This window comes from Pogona vitticeps, chromosome 2 (genome assembly GCF_051106095.1).
Source record: "Pogona vitticeps strain Pit_001003342236 chromosome 2, PviZW2.1, whole genome shotgun sequence".
In the NCBI taxonomy this organism is placed as follows: Eukaryota; Metazoa; Chordata; class Lepidosauria; order Squamata; family Agamidae; genus Pogona; species Pogona vitticeps.
The window spans coordinates 84,468,563-84,487,865 of record NC_135784.1 but is presented as its reverse complement, the minus strand read 5'-3'; the positions used below and the strand labels follow the sequence as shown (position 1 = coordinate 84,487,865).

Here is a 19,303-nt window from a genome sequence, read left to right as displayed (position 1 = left end):
CTAATGAAGCGTAGCGAATAGAGCATCAGACTAGGACACAACAGATGTGATTTGAAATCTCCTCCCTGTCATGGAAATTCAGTTGGGTGTGACAATGGCAAAACCGCTCCTTGAACATCTCACACACCTTGAAAACCCTACCACTGGCGCCAAACATCAACTTGATGGCACGTAAGAACAAGACGTATGAAAATCCGCACTCTTTGCTTGTTTGCTTATGTTTCGTCAGTTGGTTAGATGTGATGTGAATGCAGATAATCTACCTAAACAGAGGATCCTTGAAAGGATCTTTTCCTCTTGTTCTTTCCCCTGGTTGACTGAACAGAGGGACAAGCAGAGAGGAGTCTAGCCTTCTAAAAACAGTCTCAAAGGTTAACATACCACCTTGCGGACACTGGATGAAATGGCACCACCACATCTATCAGCAAATTAAAAAGCAACAGTCTGTAAAACAACAACAACTATAACAGTTGATATTATAATTTTCTCCAGACAGTAGATTATTGTTCATCCTCTATGTGGTGGATGAGCAAGAACAAAGTTAAAACAAACTGAGGTGGCTCTAATTTACATTTACAGTATTTAAATCACAATGTAAATCACTACTGAAAAAGAATCTGTATAAAGCAAATTGCACAAATAGGGGCCAGAAGCAATTCTTACAGAGCTAGATATCTTCCCACTAAATCTCCAAAGCACAAGCTAACTCCAGGCAAGTCTACTTAGGGATAAGCTTCCTGGGATGCAAACCAGAGTACGGTGCCACACTACAGCCTTCCAGACGTTCAAAAGCCTTTTACCTCAGGGGAAAAAAAAGGCAAAGCTTACAGCTACATGGGGACACCCTCGCCCCCAAGACTACATTCAGCTCAGGAACTATAGATTCCTCATTCCTTCTTTAGAGCTTTCCTTCAGAACGTCAAGTTTGTATTGTTATTGCCTCCCCTTGTGGATGAGGGGGGCTGAGGCTGAAACAGAGTGGTTTGCCTGAAATCACCTTGTGAATTCAAGCCAGAAGTGAGATTCAAACTGAGAATCTCCTGATTTGTAACTCAGTCTCTTAGCCACTACGTAACAACAAGCCTTGATTCCATGGACAGACACCAATGAAATCTGTCTACAGGCTACAGCATAGCCTGTAGAAAGCAACCAAGGAAAGGACTGGTACCCTTCACATAAGGGGTAGGTCTACAAAATGAAACATCTCCAGAGTCAGTGGCAGCTGCAGGCTTTGACATTTTAATACTTCATTCCTTCCCCAAACCTACAATACTCCTTGGGAGGTAGAAATGCATCATGGGAATTGCCCTCCAAATAATACTATCAGCCATGCATCATCAGGGCAATTCTGACTTATGGCAACCCCTTCTGGGAGTTTTCTAGGTACAGAAGTGGTTTACTGGCTCCTTCTTGTGGGGGTGCCCTGTGACCGTGCAGCTTGCCCAAGGCCAAACAGAAAAGCTCAAAAAGCCACCTGCTGTTTAACAAGGGCTGAGAGGCTGGTTACCTTCAACACTTCTTGGGCTGCTTGTGCTCCAATGAAGGCATTGAGAGGATTCAGGTCACCTGTACACCCATAGGCAAAGGTCCGGATTAGATCCTCCTGCAATGACTCCTGGCCCATAGATAGGGTCTGTGCCAGTTCCACCATCTTGTCTGCATCAGCCTGCCAAGGAATAAGTGATGGATGAGGTTGGGAAAGGGGCCTGGGTGATACCTTAATTGCTGGCAAAAAACAACAACACCCAATGACCTTCTCTGCAGAAGGAAGGAACTGTATGTTGCATAATTCGCATGTCGGGAATATCAAATAGCCTCCGAGAAGGGTACAGAGTTGCTTGAAAACAGAAAAGAAGACCAGAGAGACTTACTTGATTTCTGGGCTTAGGCAGCCTCTGCATCTCACTCTGGAAGAGATGAAGTGCCCAGAAGGCCATGTGGAGCGTATGATAGTGAGCCAGTTTCCCCATATCTGAGGTCTTGATCTTAGGATCAGTCCTGGAGACACGCAAGGATTCCTGGGAACACAAAGGCATTGGTAGAGAAGTACCTCAATCTGGGGAGCCTCTTCTTTCAGTTCCACTACCCTTTCTGGATTTCCCAGGGATGGAAGAGAGGGTCTTTTCAATGACTGCTTCCAGGCTGTGGAACGCTCTCTTTTGAGAAACCACGTTGGCTTTTCAATATCCTTCTTGTCCTTCCAGGCAAAGACCATCCCTTGTAGCAATAAGCAGGAGTTTTAGGAATCCTGCATCTATTGAATGTAGAGATTTTTTGTAATGTTTATAAAAACATTTTAATGGTATTTCAGAGCATGTTACCATAGTCTCTTGAGACTGAAGGATGCCTAATCTAATATTGTTTTCATTTTTAACGTTCATTCTCATGGTATTTTTAATGGTGATCATTGTATAGTTTTCATTTATTGTGAACTGCTTTGAAAGAAGCCGCCTAGAGTGGTCTTAACCGGCTAGATAGGCGGGATATAAATCAATCAATCAATCAATCAATCACACACACACACACACACGGTATATCACAGAAGTGAGTACACCCCCTCACATTTCATAAATATATTTTTTCATGTGACAACACTGAAGAAATGACACTTCGCTACAATGTAAAGCCGTGAGTATACAGCTTGTATAACAGTGTAAATGTGCTGTCCCCTCAAAATAACAAACACACAGCCATTAATGTCTAAACTGCTGGCAACAAAAGTGAGTACACCCCTAAGTGACAATGTCCAAATTGGGCCCAAAGTGTCGATAATTTGTGTGGCCACCATTATTTTCCAGCACTGCCTTAACCCTCTTGGGTATAGAGTTCACCAGAGCTTCACAGGTTGCCACTGGATTCCTCTTCTACTCATCCATGACAACATCACAGAGCTGGTGGATGTTAGAGACCTTGCACACCTCCACCTTCCATTTCAGGATGCCTCACAGATGCTCAATAGAGTTTAGATCTGAAGACACTTTGGCCAGTCCATCACCTTTACCTTCAGCTTCACACATGCTTTACAACTTCTGAACCAAATAAGTTAATCTTGGTCTCATCAGACCATAGGACATGGTTCCAGGTATCCATGTCCTTAGTCTGCTTGTCTGCAGCAAACTATATGTGGGCTTTCTTGTGTGTCATCTTTAAAAGAGGCTTCCTTCTGGGACGACAGCCCTGGAGACTAATCTGATGCAGTGTGTGGCGTATAGTCTGAGCACTGACAGGCTGACCCCCCACCTCTTCAACTTCTGCAGCAATGCTGGCAGCACTCATACGTCTATTTCCCAAGGCCAGCCTCTGAATATGATGCTGAGCACGGGCACTCGACTTCTTTGGTCGACCATGGCAAGGCCTGTTCTGAGTGGAACCTGTCCTGTTAAACCACTATAAGGTCTTGGCCACTGTGCTACAGCTCAGTTTTAGGGTTTTGGCAATCTTCTTATAGCCTAGGCCATCTTTGTGTAGAGCAACAATTCATTTTTTCAGATCCTCAGATAGTTCATTACCACGAGGTGCCATGTGGAACTTCCAGTGACCAGTCTGAGAGAGTGAGAGCGATAACACCTGCTCCCCCTTCACACCTGAGACTTGTGACACTAACGGGTCTCATGACTCCAGGGAGGGGAGTCAATTTGGACATTGTCACTTAGGGGTTTACTCATTTTTGTTGCCAGCACTTTAGACATTAATGGCTGTGGGTTTTATTTTTTTGAGGGGACAGCACATTTACACTGTTATACAAGCTGTATATTCACTGCTTTACATTGTAGCCAAATGTCATTTCTACAGTGTTGTCACATGAAAAGATATACTAAAATATTTATGAACTGTGAGGGGGTGTACTCACTTCTGTGACATACTGTGTACACACACACACACACACACACACACACACACACACACACACACACACACACACACACACACACACACACACACACACACACACACACACACACACACACACACACACACACACACACACGTAGTTACATACTGCCTCTACAGTACCACACTTCAAGAACATCCTCCCTTTGCAAGATTTATGTACCTCAAAGTGAAATAGATCACTCTTTTATCTACCTCAGGACTAGTTTGAAAGCTTGGCCCTCCACATATTATTTCCTTGCATCTTCCTTCACTGCTCACCTTGGCTACACTTATGAGGGTTGTAGGGGGCTCTTAGCTAATAACATCTGGAGGGTTGCCTATTTTCCACTTGTGGTCTACAAGGGCTGGTAGTCACTCTCCAGGTCCCAGACGAGTCTTTCACAATCCAGATCTAAGATGCCATGGATTGAAGCTGAGACTTTCCAGCATGAAAGTGTCTACTCTACTACCCCATCCGGATTCTCTGCACAGAGTCATATATCCCAAAGAACCAGGCCTGGGTGGTTCTGCATCAAAAAAATCACAGACAACCAGTCCTGTTCTCACTTTGCTAGTGAAATTGTGCTGCACGTCTTCCAGTTAAAATACTTGGCCCTGACGGTATGATTGTTCAAGGGCCATTCACCTTTGTAAAGCAGCATGAAAGAAAGGGCCCTTCTTTCCCATCCCTGCGATTCCATTAAGTCAGAGATAAACACCTACAAACGAGTAATTTTGAGGCATCTTGACTTGAGTGATGACCCCACCACAATTGTATGGAGAAAAGGAAGATGTGTCTCCAATTTCCAAGCTGTTTCCCCCTAGAAATAGAGCACAAAGATTAGGACCACTACCCAATTCTCACACCAACAGGACCAGAATCAAATAAAAAGCAACAACCCCCCGACTACCAATGTAGCTTCTACGATACTGGCCCCTGTATTGCTTCCAGAGGTGTCTTGACCTATCAAGCAATTCACCTCCCAAAGTGACTCTCCCAACATGCCCCTAATGTCTCACAATATACCCTTCACACAGTCACACAGCAGAATTCCAGTCTCTTTCTGTCAAACTCCTCTCACAAAATGCATAAAGTGTTTCCTCTTTATGCCTGTCGTATATTAATCTCTCTCTTCCCGCCTCTGGGACACATCTTGTGTACAAGCAAGAATGGCACACAGAACTGTGAGGGAAATGGTATAGAAAGTCTGTTACCTTTCACACGGATGGGCTGCGGCTGGAGGCCATTCAGCTCGGTCATTCCCTCCACCTCTGTGAACATTACCCAGTCACCATCCTCAAAGCGGTGGTTTTGTCCCTGCTCATCATCATAGGCCACTGTCAATACTCCAGGGTTACCCTGCGGGAAGAAAAGACATGGGGGACAGTGACTACCCTGGCTGAGAAAGATGTATGTTGGGTTGCACTTGAACAACATCTGGAGGGTTACGTGTTGCCCTCCACTGCTCTAGGGGATAAAGGAGGTGAACCCAGGAAAGGCAGAATGAGTGCAGCAATAACACAGAAGATACAGAGTGCCAATGAAGAGATATTGGGTGCTTCCAAAGAACGGCCCGGCAATATATCCTGCAATAGTTGTCTCCTCTTCCAACTGTTAATCATCCAACTGCCTCTTCCATCTTCACTCTTAACAAAGGAAATCCATTAAGAAGGTAAAGGTGGAGTAACCTCCATGATGGCTTTTGACTGGCAGCATTAAAAGCCACCCACAGTATAATGGTGAAAGAAACTACCTGGGTGATGTGTAGAATAGCAGCAGACACAGGTTCAGCCTCTGATGGATCGTATGCCACAAAGTGTTCTCCAAAGTCACAGAACAGTTGCCTGGAACCAGGAGGGATAAAAGGAACAGATGTTGCTAAGCCGTCTCTTTGCCCGCATGATGCCTTGCCTTCAGGTGTGTCCCATCACAGGATTTCATTGCCCAGGAAACCAGTGGGTACAGGGTCAATGGGCCAAGGTATTTTTATTAGCACAAACAACTATGCCACCTGTCTCTCTCTCACACACACACAGCCTAGCTCCTCGATTCCCTCTATTTGCTATCCTCATCACATAATTGCAAAAATTCTTGTGTAACCTATCTCTGTTAGTATATAAAATGATCTGGTGTGGCTTGGTCTTGGATGGACAAATAAGACCACTAGCTTACAAAAGACTTGTTCCTCATGGAAACTGAAATTGCTAGATTGGGTTTACTGATACAGACAAACACAGCTGTCTGCATGCTTTAACTCTCCTTGGGGTGTCTGGCTATGAGAACAGTTATGGTACATGACTACACTGCAAAATGTATCACGGCAGAGAAGGTTCCTCTCTGCTATTATCTGAGGCCAAACAGAAGTGTAGATTCTGCTGTCATTCAACTTATGGTCCCATCACGCACGCCCCATTACAACATCTCCTCTGAGAAACAAGGTCCAACAAGCCTCAGCAACACATACCCAGCTAGGCCCTTTGTGTCAGCTAGGACAAAGCAAATGTCATTGGCGTGGCAGAAATCGCTGATGCGCAGCTGTTCTTCCAAGGGTGAGTTGGTCAGGACCACAACCTGGAGTGAATGTTGAGGTTATTTACTTAATGGCAGCAAGCATAAAGAGCCTCTACATTACCTGCTTGAAACAGAATTAGAATCAAACTAGACCGTGGTTGGCAAATTGTTAGAAGCACTTTCTCAAAACCTGGAAGACATCATGGCATGACATCTGTGAAGATTTTCAGCCATCCAGGTAAGGTTATCTGGAAGTTGGGTCATGGCAACTGGACTTCTTAGCACAGTAGCAAAGTGTGCTGCTTATATACCACCCCACAGTGCTTCTGGGTGGTTTACAAGTTAATTATGCAGGCTATACATCCCCCCCGCAAGCGAGCTGGGTACTCATTTTACTGACCTCGGAAGGATAGAAGGCTGAGTCAACCTTGAGCCGGCTACCTGGGATTGAACCCTGGGTCGTGAGCACAGTTTTGGCTGCAATACAGTGATTTAACCACTGCGCCACAAAGCTCTTGACTTCTTGTCAAAATTTGTTCCCTTAAGTGAGCAAGGGGTTAAATTTAACATTGTAGTGAGAATGCAAAGTCATGCCTGTAAATGTCAAGTCAATGGATGACTGATGGCATGCAACTGAAACAAGCTTAGGTAGTGCTTGTTAACCACGTTCAGCTGCCATGTCTGCAGTGATAGGCTGCTCTCACTATTTAAACAAGAGAGTGAGAACAGCACATTGCCACTCAGTTGTGAGTTTGGTGGTCATTACTTTACTTCTGTGAATGTTATGTTGCTCTGAGAGATCTATGCACAATTCTACATATATAATGCCATGTATATATGTCTGACCAATGCTAATATATCAAGTCTAATATATTATGCTGTAAGTCTTATCAGAACTCTCTCCATGTTTTTCCTTATACGTCCAGATCTTTGCTCTGCTTATAAAAGGGAGGATTTGAAGCTACCAGATAAGAGACTCTGTGTAACTTATTATTTGGGCTCCAAGGTTTGTTTTCCTTAACAGAGTACACTTGGAAGTTTCATTATCCAAATCTCACTCCAAGCTTCTGGAGAGGCAAACACTACATCCGCCTTTGGAGCTGGACCCACGCCAACACTTCTTCCTTATTTCCACCTAATAAAAAAAAAGTCCAGTAGCCAGGACTCAACTTCCAGATCATAGCATGACATTTTCCTACCTCTTGTATCTTGCCCATTAACTAGCTTTTTTTTTTGGTTATTGGTTCTTGGGAACTAATCACAGGCTTAATTTGCAAATTTCTATGCTCAGGCATGCAGCTTTCAGGGAACTGTCTTAATGTGGAACCAAAGTTCTAACAACTTCCTAAATGTGCAGCTGGAATCTCAGGTACTTTGATTCTAAGAAACAGGATGACAGAACGCACATTCCAAAACAAAGACTACTCTTATATATTCAGTATCAGAGAAGGGCAGGCTTTGTAGCATATGCTGCACCCATAACAGTGTAAGTGGTTTCCACCTAGTGTTTCTGGTGCCATTTCTGAACAAAAGAGTTATGAGCTCTTGAAGATAAATTTGCCAAAGTTTCCCACCACAGGAAAGATGTGGTCATTGTCCAGCAGGTTTGTTGCTACTGAGGACAAAGAACAGAAGCTGACCCACTGGGTTAGAACAACAACAATGTTGATCCCAGCAGGACCAAGGGCTATTTTTAGATTTGCCAGGAACCTGAGGGCCATACTTGCTGGGGAGAGGGGCTAGAGGAAAATGGCTATGGTCAAAGAGGCTCATTTATTCAACCTCTGCTTTAAAACATCTCAAGATAACCTGTTCCACTGTTGAACAACTCTCTCCTAATGTTTAGCTGGAATTTCCTTGGAATTTGAAAAGAATTTTTTGAAAGTTCAGGGATCCCTTGAGGAAAACAAGCTGTGGTAGCCTTTCAGATGTTTGAAAATGGCTACCATATCACTTCAGGCTTGGCTTAGCTTCACTCAGACTGAGCTTAGAGTCTATGCAAACCGCAGGTATCATGATTTATTTCTAGCTTCATTAGAATTGTTTCTTCTCTCATAGCCATGTGGCATGAGTGGCACTGCTCTGTTCCTACCTGGAAAGTAGATAAGAAACTTTCAGACAGCCTCTCAGTATAGTCTAGTACTGGGACGTAGCTGTTCAGCTTGGCAAGATGGCGCCGGGAGATCACTGCTCGGTTTTGCCCCACATCTTTCTCTGACAGATAGAACTGCAGAAACACACAGAAGTGTTAACAGTGGGTGGACAAAGCTCCACATGATCTTTATACAGAAATGCTTCTGATACAAGGCTGAAGAATCCCTTTTGGCCCAATAACCAGAGATGTCCTTGAGGGCCACATACTAGTGATGGCTGCTGGAATCAAAGGCAAAATGGTAGGACCAAAAACACAAGTATCTTTGAGCACAGCTGAACTAAATATCTGGCTGCCAAACCAGAGGTTGTGAGTTTAACTCCTGACTGTGCCTCTCAGAGAAGAGCTAGCTTAGCCTTGGGCAATCTGCATCATCCTGGAGTGCCCCTAGAACAGTGGTGCCGAACCTTTTTGGGCTTGCGTGCCCAAAATGGGGCCGGGGGTGGGACAGTGGGTGGTGTGGGAGCCGGAAGTGGCGGTGGAAAGAAGAATCCTGGCACGGAGGTGCCTCGAGACCCCACTCTGAATCCGTTGCCAGCACCGCGGCTGCAGTCGCCTTCGCAGGTTTGGCTGTGTGGGGGGAGGGGCGGAGTAGCGATCTGGCGACTTATGGCTCGCGTGCCGGCAGAAAGGGCTCCACGTGCCAACTGTGGCATGCGTACCATAGGTTCGCCATCGCTGCCCTAGAAGAAGGGAATGGTAAACTACTTCTTAGTACTTTATACCTAAAAAAAAAAACTGGAAAAGGGTCAACACAAGTCAGAACAGACTTGACAGTATGGAATTGTTATTATATATCTTCCTATGCTACTTACTACAAGAAATGTAGCCTTAGGCAAATCATTTCAACATGAAAATACCCTTACAGAAGATAGTGAATGACCAAATAGTAGCCTCAAGGGGGAAGAAAATATGGCCATCTTTTGAAGCCCAGCCTTTGACATTCCCCACCCCATAACAGAAGAAACTCCTCAAAACCAGGGATACTAGGTTGGTTTCTTGTCATTTTTCAGCTAAGAGCTTTTCATCTGGAGAGACTCTAAGCCCTGTACCCTGGTCTGTTTCTGTTTAAAAAAATTTATTGATTCCAACCTTTTTTTATTGCTGTATTTTTAACTGACTTGCTTTTAATGTTGTAATTAATGAAGATGCAGTTTTTTTACTGTATTATTAGTTGTTTTGAGTGCCATTTCTGGGTGGAAAGGAGATAAATTTAATTAATAAACAAATAAGAAACATAATTATGTAAAATATGCTAACTTTAAAAAATCAGCAGATTCCTTAAAGTGTGTGTGTGTGACAGGAGAAGGATGTTTTTACTGCAAAGATTTTCTGAAGCTAGACAGTTTAATAAATTGTTGCATCCCATGGTCGTCGTCGTTTAGTCGTGTCCGACTCTTCGTGACCCCATGGACCAGAGCACACCAGGCCCTCCTATCTTCCACTGCTTCCCGGAGTTGTGTCAATTTCATGTTGGTTGCTTTGCAGACACTGTCCAGCCATCTCATCCTCTGTCGTCCCCTTCTCCTCTTGCCGTCACACTTTCCTAACATCAAGGTCTTTTCCAAGGAGTCTTCTCTTCTCATGAGATGGCCAAAGTACTGGAGCCTCAGTTTCAGGATCTGTCCTTCCAGTGAGCACTCAGGGTTGATTTCCTTTAGAATGGATAGGTTTGTTCTCCTTGCAGTCCAGTGGACTCTCAAGAGCCTCATCTAGCACCACAATTCAAAGGCATCAATTCTTCGGCGGTCGGCTTTCTTTATGGTCCAGCTCTCACTTCCATACATCACGACAGGAAAAACCATAGCTTTGACTATTCGGACTTTTGTCGGCAAGGTGATGTCTCTGCTTTTTAAGATGCTGTCGAGATTTGTCATCGCTTTCCTCCCAAGAAGAAGGCGTCTTTTAATTACGTGGCTGCTGTCTCCATCTGCAGTGATCATGGAGCCCAAGAAAGTAAAATCTGTCACTGCCTCCATATCTTTCCCTTCAATTTCCCAGGAGGTGATGGGACCAGTGGCCATGATCTTAGTGTTTTTGATGTTGAGTTCCAGGCCATTTTTTGCACTCTCCTCTTTCACCCTCATTACAAGGTGCTTTAATTCCTCCTCACTTTCTGCCATCAGAGTGGTATCATCTGCATATCGGAGGTTGTTGATATTTCTTCCAGCAATCTTAATTCCGGTTTGGGATTCCTCCAATCCGGCCTTTCGCATGATGTATTCTGCATATAAGTTAAATAAGCCGGGGGACAATATACAGCCTTGTCGTACTCCTTTCCCAATTTTGAACCAGTCAGTAGTTCCATATCCAGTTCTAACTGTTGCTTCCTGTCCCACATATAGGTTTCTCAGGAGATAGACAAGGTGGTCAGGCACTCCCATTTCTTTAAGGACTTGCCATAGTTTGCTGTGGTCCACACAATCAAAGGCAGGAGTAGATGTTTTTCTGGAACTCTCTGGCTTTCTCCATAATCCAGTGCATGTTTGCAATTTGGTCTCTAATTCCTCTGCATCCCATGGTACCAATTGATAAATTTAAACTTTAATTTTAAAATGACTAGTTATGAACTTCAGAGCCTAGTGACACAGTATTTCTTTCAATTACTTTTTAATAATAGCGACATCAAACTTTCTAGGTAGTGCAACCTTGCTTTAGTCTCATGAGTAGGTTATACCATACACTATGAAAGCAGCTAGAATTGTGCAATTATTTGGTTATTAAGGAAGCTACAGACTGGGGGCACTGAGGACTTTAAATAAGCTGTTACTTAACTGCAGGTGTTGGGACATAAAAAGTGAATGATGCCTTATTTGCTACATAAACTGTAGATTTTAACCTTTATTGTCATAGCATGTTTATCTATTTATTTTCCAAGAACTGGTATATTTGGCCCAGAGTTATTACAAAAGAATACTGCTTATGTTTTCAGAAGAAAATTATGGGAAGGCAAAATGGGTTTGAGGAACCATGTTATATGAGAACAGTCAGAGATATCTGGGGGCATTTTATTAAGCCCAATATACCCATCTGGAAATTCAGAGGCAATGCAACAGACTTACAACGAGTAACAAAGCCACCATAAAGTCATGGCTGATGAAAAGATTCCAAGTTAACTCTCTTGTAGACTATAATTGTAGATTATTCTCTCTCTCTTTCTGCAACCTTTTGATTATGGCTAATGTTGCAGTTCCACCTTTAATTTTTACCACTTTCTGAAAGCTTCAAGTCTCTGTTTGTACCATCTGCCTAATTTAAAGTGGCAATTATGGGGTGAAAATTGTCATTTTCTGACATCTACCCCCTTGAGTAAGTCTAATTTGGAAGTGCGGCAGTCACCCTGCTCTGGCTCATGTAGGAGATTATTTGCATGCATCAATGGGAGCTGTTGAGAGGTGGAGCCAGAGAAACCAGAACGGAGGAGTGAGAGTTTGGGGAGTTCAGTGAGTGAGAGTCAGAGAGAAGAGTCTGAAGGAAGAGTTTGTCTGTGGGAGTTAGAGAGTGTTGCATAGTTAGGAGTGTGGAACTTATAGAGAGCTAAGAGAGTTAAGAGTGAAACAAGTTAATACTAATCTAATTAATACATTAAAGTCTGAGAAGAACCTGTTTAAGTGAACTGTAATCAATAAACCCTTCATGGATTGCTGCCTTGTCGTGGCGAAGGGGCTTGAGCAACTCAGAGAAGCTATGGGCTATGCCGTGCAGGGCCACCCAAGACGGACAGGTCATAGTGGAGAGTTCCGACTAAACGCAATCCACCTGGAGTAGGAACCGGCAATTCCACTCCAGTATCTTTGCCAAGAAAACCCCATGAACAGAAACAAAAGGCTAAAAGATATGACGCTGGAAGATGGGCCCCTCAGGTCGGAAGGCGTCCAACATACTACTGAGGAAGAGCGAAGGACAAGTACAAGTAGCCCCAGAGCTAATGAAGTGGTTGGGCCAAAGCCGAAAGGACGCTCAGCTGTGGACATGCCTGGAAGTGAAAGGAAAGTCCGATGCTGCAAAGAAATATACTGCATAGGAACCTGGAATGTGAGATCTATGAACCTTGGGAAGCTGGAGGTGGTCAAACAGGAGATGGCAAGAATAAACATTGACATCCTGGGCGTCAGTGAACTAAAATGGACAGGAATGGGTGAATTCAAATCAGATGATTACCATGTCTACTATTGTGGGCATGAATCCCGTAGAAAGAATGCAGTAGCCCTCATAGTCAACAAAAGAGTGGGTAAAGCTGTAATGGGATACAATCTCAAAAATGATAGAATGATGTCAATACGAATCCAAGGCAGACCTTTCAACATCACAATAATCCAAGTTTATGCACCAACCTCCATTGCTGAGGAGACTGAAATTGAACAATTTTTTGAAGATTTACAACACCTTCTAGAACTGACCCCAAAGAAAGATGTTCTTCTCATTCTAGGGGACTGGAATGCCAAAGTAGGGAGTCAAGAGATAAAAGGAACCACAGGGAAGTTTGGCCTTGGAGTTCAAAATGAAGCAGGGCAAAGGCTAATAGAGTTTTGCCAAGAGAACAAGCTGGTCATCATAAACACTCTCTTCCAACAACACAAGAGGCGACTCTACACATGGAAATCACCAGATGGGCAATATCGAAATCAGATTGATTATATTCTCTGCAGCCAAAGATGGAGAAGCTGTATACAGTCAGCAAAAACAAGACCTGGAGCTGATTGTGGCTCTGATCATCAGCTTCTCATAGCAAAATTCAAGCTTAAACTGAAGAGAGTAGGAAACTACCACACAATTGCACTCATTTCACACACTAGCAAGGTTATGCTCAAAATCCTACAAGGTAGGCTTCAGCAATATGTGGACCGAGAACTCCCAGAAGTACAAGCAGGATTCCGAAGGGGCAGAGGAACTCGAGACCAAATTGCTAACATGCGCTGGATTATGGAGAAAGCCAGAGAGTTCCAGAAAAACATCTACTTCTGCTTCGTTGATTATGCAAAAGCCTTTGACTGTGTGGACCACAGCAAACTATGGCAAGTCCTTAAAGAAATGGGCGTGCCTGACCACCTTATCCATCTCCTGAGAAACCTATATGTGGGACAGGAAGCAACAGTTAGAACTGGATATGAAACTACTGATTGGTTCAAAATTGGGAAAGGAGTACGACAAGGCTGTATATTGTCTCCCTGCTTATTTAACTTATATGCAGAATACATCATGCGAAAGGCCGGACTGGAGGAATCCCAAGCTGGAATCAAGATTGCCGGAAGAAATATCAACAACCTCCGATATGCAGATGATACCACTCTGATGGCAGAAAGTGAGGAGGAACTAAAGAACCTTGTAATGAGGGTGAAAGAGGAGAGTGCAAAAAAAGAAAGCCGACCGCCGAAGAATTGATGCCTTTGAATTGTGGTGCTGGAGGAGGCTCTTGAGAGTCCCCTGGACTGCAAGGAGAACAAACCTATCAATTCTAAAGGAAATCAACCCTGAGTGCTCCCTGGAAGGACAGATCCTGAAGCTGAGGCTCCAGTACTTTGGCCATCTCATGAGAAGACAGGACTCCATGGAAAAGACCTTAATGTTGGGAAAGTGTGATGGCAAGTGGAGAAGGGGACGACAGAGGATGAGATGGTTGGACAGTGTCACCGAAGCAACCAGCATGAATCTGACCCAACTCCAGGAGGCAGTGGAAGACAGGAGGGCCTGGCGTGCTCTGGTCCATGGGGTCACGAAGAGTCGGACACGACTAAACGAAAACGAATCAATAAACCGGTGTTGTTCAACTTTATACTCAGCTTAGACCTCAATCTTTCTAATTAAAGGGTGTTGACAGAGGTCAACTGGTGGCAACAGAAAGGAGAGAACATGTGGTGGGCCTCAGGCTAGTGAAACAACCTGGGGACACGTGAGGGGTGCATCACAATTGGTGTCAGCTGGAGGAAGATGTAGTGTGAGTTCTTTGTTTGGTGAAACAAACGGGCCACGTGGTAAATATCACAGGGAGAAACAAGTTTGATCCTGGAATGTGTTTCCTTGGAGAAAGGAGCAGGTTGACAGTAACCCCCTGTACTATGCAGGATTTTTCTCTTTAAGAAAAAAGTTTAAATGGCACCTTCTTGTTATTGAATGTGTATAGTTTTCCTAGAAAAAGGTGAAGGCAACATTAAGCAAAAATCTTAATTGAATGTATAACTTCAATGTATCTGGGTGACATAGAACAAGTATCTGGAAGAAACTGGTGAGCCCAAGGCGCTTTATTGCTATTGACTTTATTTACATTATGCCTTTTAAAACAATTTCTCTAACCTTAAGTTATTCGATAAAGACAAACTATAATTTCCCAGCATGGTTGTCCATTTGTTCCTATGTTCTAAAAAGCAAGAAAATTCCCAAAACACTTTTAAAAACAAAAAATAATAGTTGAAACTGTACTCCCAAAAGTAAGCAAATTCATATCATCTTCCTCACTTCAGAAATGAACACATTGATGAAACCTTCGTGTACCTTGACTTCTGCTCTGAATAAACACAGCCTTTGATAGTGTTGACTAGGACTGTGCTAAATTCTGAACCAAACTGGCCAAACCTCACCATGCCCTCCAATCGTGGGTGCTTGTGGAAAGTGACTGTGTGAATTCATAATGTTCTATATTTAATTATTTCATGAAGCTCTCAGATTTAACACAATAGCAATTAGATCAAGAGACTCCTGAGAATATAATTGTGTTGATTGTAATATGAGTTTAAACTGAGTCAACCCATTATTTTTTTATTTTCTTAAAGGCTTTCACGGCCAGGATCTGATGGCTGTTGTAGGTTTTTTGAGTTGTTTGGTCATGTTCTGAAGGTTGTTCTTACTAACATTTCTCCAATCTCTGTGGCCGGCATCTTCGGAGGACACGAGTTGGAATTCTGTCTGTGCTCTGACTCCTGTCCTCTGAAGATGCCAGCCACAGAGACTGGTGAAACGTTAGGAAGAACAACCTGTAGAACACGTCCAAACATCCCGAGAAACCTACAACAACCATTTTTTATTTTACTATTGTGACTTAACTAGCCTTCTGATTAATCCTTCCTTTACCTTGCTAATTTGTTCATCTGACTGATAAAATATGTTCCTTTTTAACGAGTTTTTGTGTGCTTTAGGTAATAATATAAAACCTATTCTATCTCTCCGTGCCCTGTCTGTTATCTGTCTGTCTGTCTGTCCAAGGTCTACAAAAGTGGCATTTACCAAAGATTAACCAATAAGATTACCCACGCAAGTGATTGTAATTTTCAGGAAAAAAATACAAATCTTAGAAACAAATTTTAAAGGTGCCTAGTAGCCATCCACTGAAGCTGGCTATCATTAGGTTCTCCACATCTGTTTCCATAGTATTCATACATCAATAGAAAAACAGAAATGTTACAATAATTTTGGTTTCCAACCAAATGGGAAATTCCAAACTGATCTATATTGGGGTCTTGGACTGAGTTGGATGGGTCTGGATCTCTCCAGAGCAAATCAGGATGTGGTACAAAGCACCAAATTGGCCTCTGAACCAAAGTGGAAGATCTGTGCACAGACATTTAGGGGAATGCAGACTTCCTGCATTTAAAGGGACTCTTTGAACAAAAGAGCAGAGCTCAATCCTTCTGCTTACAAGAAGCAGTCATGAAGGTAAAAGAAAAATGTGCTGATGTTCTGAATGAGCAGAGAGGTTCATCTGTGTCCTGCATTTTCTTACATTTGGGGCCACAGCTTCAACTGTTCCTTTTTGTTTTGAACCAAAGGGGTTATTTTCGCTGGAATAATTAAGTATTATCAAGGAAGCAGAACTCATTTATGCTCCATTTGAAGCCAAGAAGAAAGTAAAATACTGTAATAGAAGATTCAGTATAACAGTGCCAAACAAGAAAAGAGAACTTTGCTCTGTGCCATGCTGACGTGCTGCCCATTCTTCCTAGGCAAAATCTCCAGGCAGCCTACCTGTGAGGAGAGGTCATTCCACTGAGCATTGTTCTCATCATGGACAGTGACAGATTTCACACCTGCAAGGATAATGTTCTTGGAAATCTCCACCCCGAGTCCCTTCATGCCAGAGACCAGCACAGCAGCAGCAGCCATCTTCTGCATGGCTTTATGGCCCAGGACGTAACTAGGAAGAAAGGACGCCTCTCAGAAATATAGTGAGTACAGCCTTACTCCTTTGTCTGCTTTCTATAAACTCCACCTCTGCCTTTCCTTGTGACTCCCCTGCCAGCTACTGGATCCTGCCTTCATCCTACAGCATATACCAAACTCGCACTCTCTGTTGCTTGAACCTCCCGGCTCATGTTGCTGCTAATGCTACTCCCTGCTGCCTGTAGCTGTAGTGCTATGACCTGGATGGACCACCCTGGTCACCTCTCTTCTGGACAAAGGGCCTGTCCACACTGTGAAAATTGGTGCCATTCAGCTGGTGCCTAAAAGGTCCTTTATCATCAGCGCAATGTATTTGAACTCTTGGTACCCATCTACAATGGCAGAACAAAGAGCTATTTTGCATCTCAATGAATTGTCCCAAAAAGATTACACGCCACTGCCAGAAAGATATGGGCCAGGTATTAAAGAGGAAAGATTTATCATTTTAAGTAGAAATATAAGAGGACAACATCTTTTTTCTGTGCCAAACAGTGCTACCAGGGAACCTTATATCCTAACAATATGCCAGTGCGGACAGGCTCTCGGCTAGAATGCCTCTTGTCAAGCATGTGTCACACAAAACTTACAGTTGGCGAGAATACAACTCCTCATCGATCTCTGGAGGACTCTCTGGTCCACTCATTCTGCACCTGCCCATCGGAAACAAAAGAGAACGTTGTTTGAGATTGAAAGTTATCCGTTTGGTGGGTAGTAGGTTTGTTATCTGCCATCAAATGAGGTTTGACTTACAGAAAGCCTATGAATGACTAGGTGCCAAGAGGTCTTACCATGGACAGCCCTATTTGGGTCTTGCAAACTAAAGACTGGCTTCCTTTACTGAGTCCAAGGCAGGGACCAATCCTTTCAGCAGTGGTCCCAAATCTGCTGCTAGTCTTTAAGAAAACATGGAAGGCCCTGCTCCTTTCACTCTGCATTTCATTCCCATTGAAGATTGTGCTGGTGGTTCTTAATCAATGCCCTTATATTAATGTTTTTAAGATGTTGACTGTGTTTTCATTTTTATTTGCTTCCAAACCTCGGGGGGCTACATGTCCTGTAAAGCAGGTGGCAGATCTTTGAAAGAATGAATCTATGGACTCAATTCCTTGCCTAACGTTTAGAGGTGGAGACCCAAGCCATTAAGACCAAGGGGTCCCCCAGGCTGACGCTGGCTGGAAACTCCCACGCAGCGGTCTATTCGGTGACAAGGAGGTGGGAGGACAGCGGCAAGCTTATCCTCTGGTGGGCCTTACAGGCAGCCACAGGCGGCTCCGGGCCGCCCCCCCCCCCACGTAGTACCAGCCCCCATAAACATTGCTTATTAGGGTTGCCAGGCTAGAAAGTCAGCGCTCGTTGAAAGCCGGCGGAGAAGGAGCACGGCAGAATACCAGCTGCGTCTCGGCTTTATGGCAAACGTGTACCTCACGTTTATTTAATTGGGGGGGGGGGCGAAAATTAAAGGTTTACCTGGACGCAGGACTCTAACGCGAGAGCAACAGCGCGGCGCCTCCCAGGTTGAGACAACGAGATTAAGGAGCCGAGGGAAGTTACAGTAATTGGTTTTCTCTCAGGAACGAAAGTGAAACTGGCAAGCCCCGGACTTGACGAGGAACCTGCGAGAAGTGCCCCTCCTTTGCAGCAATTTTGCTCAGGCGTTTGGGGTGGAATCGGAGGTTAGTCGGAAAGAGAGCAGACCCCTCGAAATCCGTCGGACGTGACTCGTGTCTGCCCAGCCCACCGACTTCAGAGGGTCTTCTCTCGTCTCTAACTGGAAACTGAGGTCTCAAGAGTTGATTCCCACCCACGTTTGCTTTGCTGTGGTTTGAGACGCCCAAGTGCCTTGGCATGCTTGTGTTCATATTTGACTCCAGTGGTGCCAGAGGGTCGCGGGTGGGCCATCCAGACCCCGGGAAAACACCCACAGAAAACGATATCGGGAGGAGGCAACCTGGCTGAGGGAGGCAGCGGCTGCGTGTCTCCGTCGGATTCTGTTTTCCTGCCATGGTTCTGACCAAATCAAGCGGGGAGGGCGCGGACGGGCCGGCAAGAAACTTCGGCTTGTCCGACCTTCTCCCACCGAGCGATATTTTGAAACAAGGGATTATTTGCACACCTCATCAGAAACATTGAGAAAAATGCCAACTCAGTAAACTCTCCATAACGTTCTCGGGAAGGAACGGACCCACTGGTTTGCAGAATATGCTTGCTCCCCCCCACGCCCTTGGAACAAAGCGTGCTGAAGGAACACGGTACTGCGGGAGTTAACAGCTTCCCTCATTTATCCTTTTTAAGTATGCCGCTCAGAGTGGTCGAATAGACCAGATGGCGGGAGACAAATCAAATAAATAGATAAATAAATAAATGCAGCCAAAAAGGTGGCGAGATATTTAAAAACCGTTATAAGCCAACAAGAATAATGCGTAAGGCAAAGCCGTTTCCTCTACTTCGATGTGAAATCAGCTACCAAAGGAGACGCGGCGAGGACGTCTCCTCCTCCTCCACCTCCTCCTCCCTCAAACCAACCAGCCCAAGAGGCGACGCGATGCAGAGCAAAGCCCGGGTTTTGTAAACAGCAACAGGAGGCGGGGCCTGCCCGCCCTCCTTGGGCGCATGCG

General features: G+C 44.3%; 1 protein-coding gene across 6 annotated transcripts in view; it reads right to left on the bottom strand.

The window, feature by feature from the left end:
* Positions 1-19,237, bottom strand: part of UBA7 (ubiquitin like modifier activating enzyme 7) — a 54,190-nt gene extending 34,953 nt beyond the window's left edge. For 5 of the 6 annotated variants that reach the window (XM_020789686.3, XM_078385522.1, XM_020789667.3 and 2 more), the window contains exons 1-10: positions 18,156-19,237; positions 17,276-17,338; positions 16,494-16,662; positions 8,478-8,612; positions 6,339-6,445; positions 5,628-5,718; positions 5,089-5,233; positions 4,597-4,694; positions 1,872-2,018; positions 1,508-1,666 (exon numbers count right to left, since the gene is read on the bottom strand). In XM_020789686.3, coding sequence (XP_020645345.3) covers positions 1,508-1,666; positions 1,872-2,018; positions 4,597-4,694; positions 5,089-5,233; positions 5,628-5,718; positions 6,339-6,445; positions 8,478-8,612; positions 16,494-16,662; positions 17,276-17,331 — 1,107 coding nt within the window. In that variant the 5' untranslated portion in view covers positions 17,332-17,338; positions 18,156-19,237. The remainder of the gene's footprint in view (positions 1-1,507; positions 1,667-1,871; positions 2,019-4,596; positions 4,695-5,088; positions 5,234-5,627; positions 5,719-6,338; positions 6,446-8,477; positions 8,613-16,493; positions 16,663-17,275; positions 17,339-18,155) is intronic. The other variant, XM_078385523.1, reaches the window with a different exon arrangement.
* Positions 19,238-19,303: the final 66 nt, after the last annotated feature.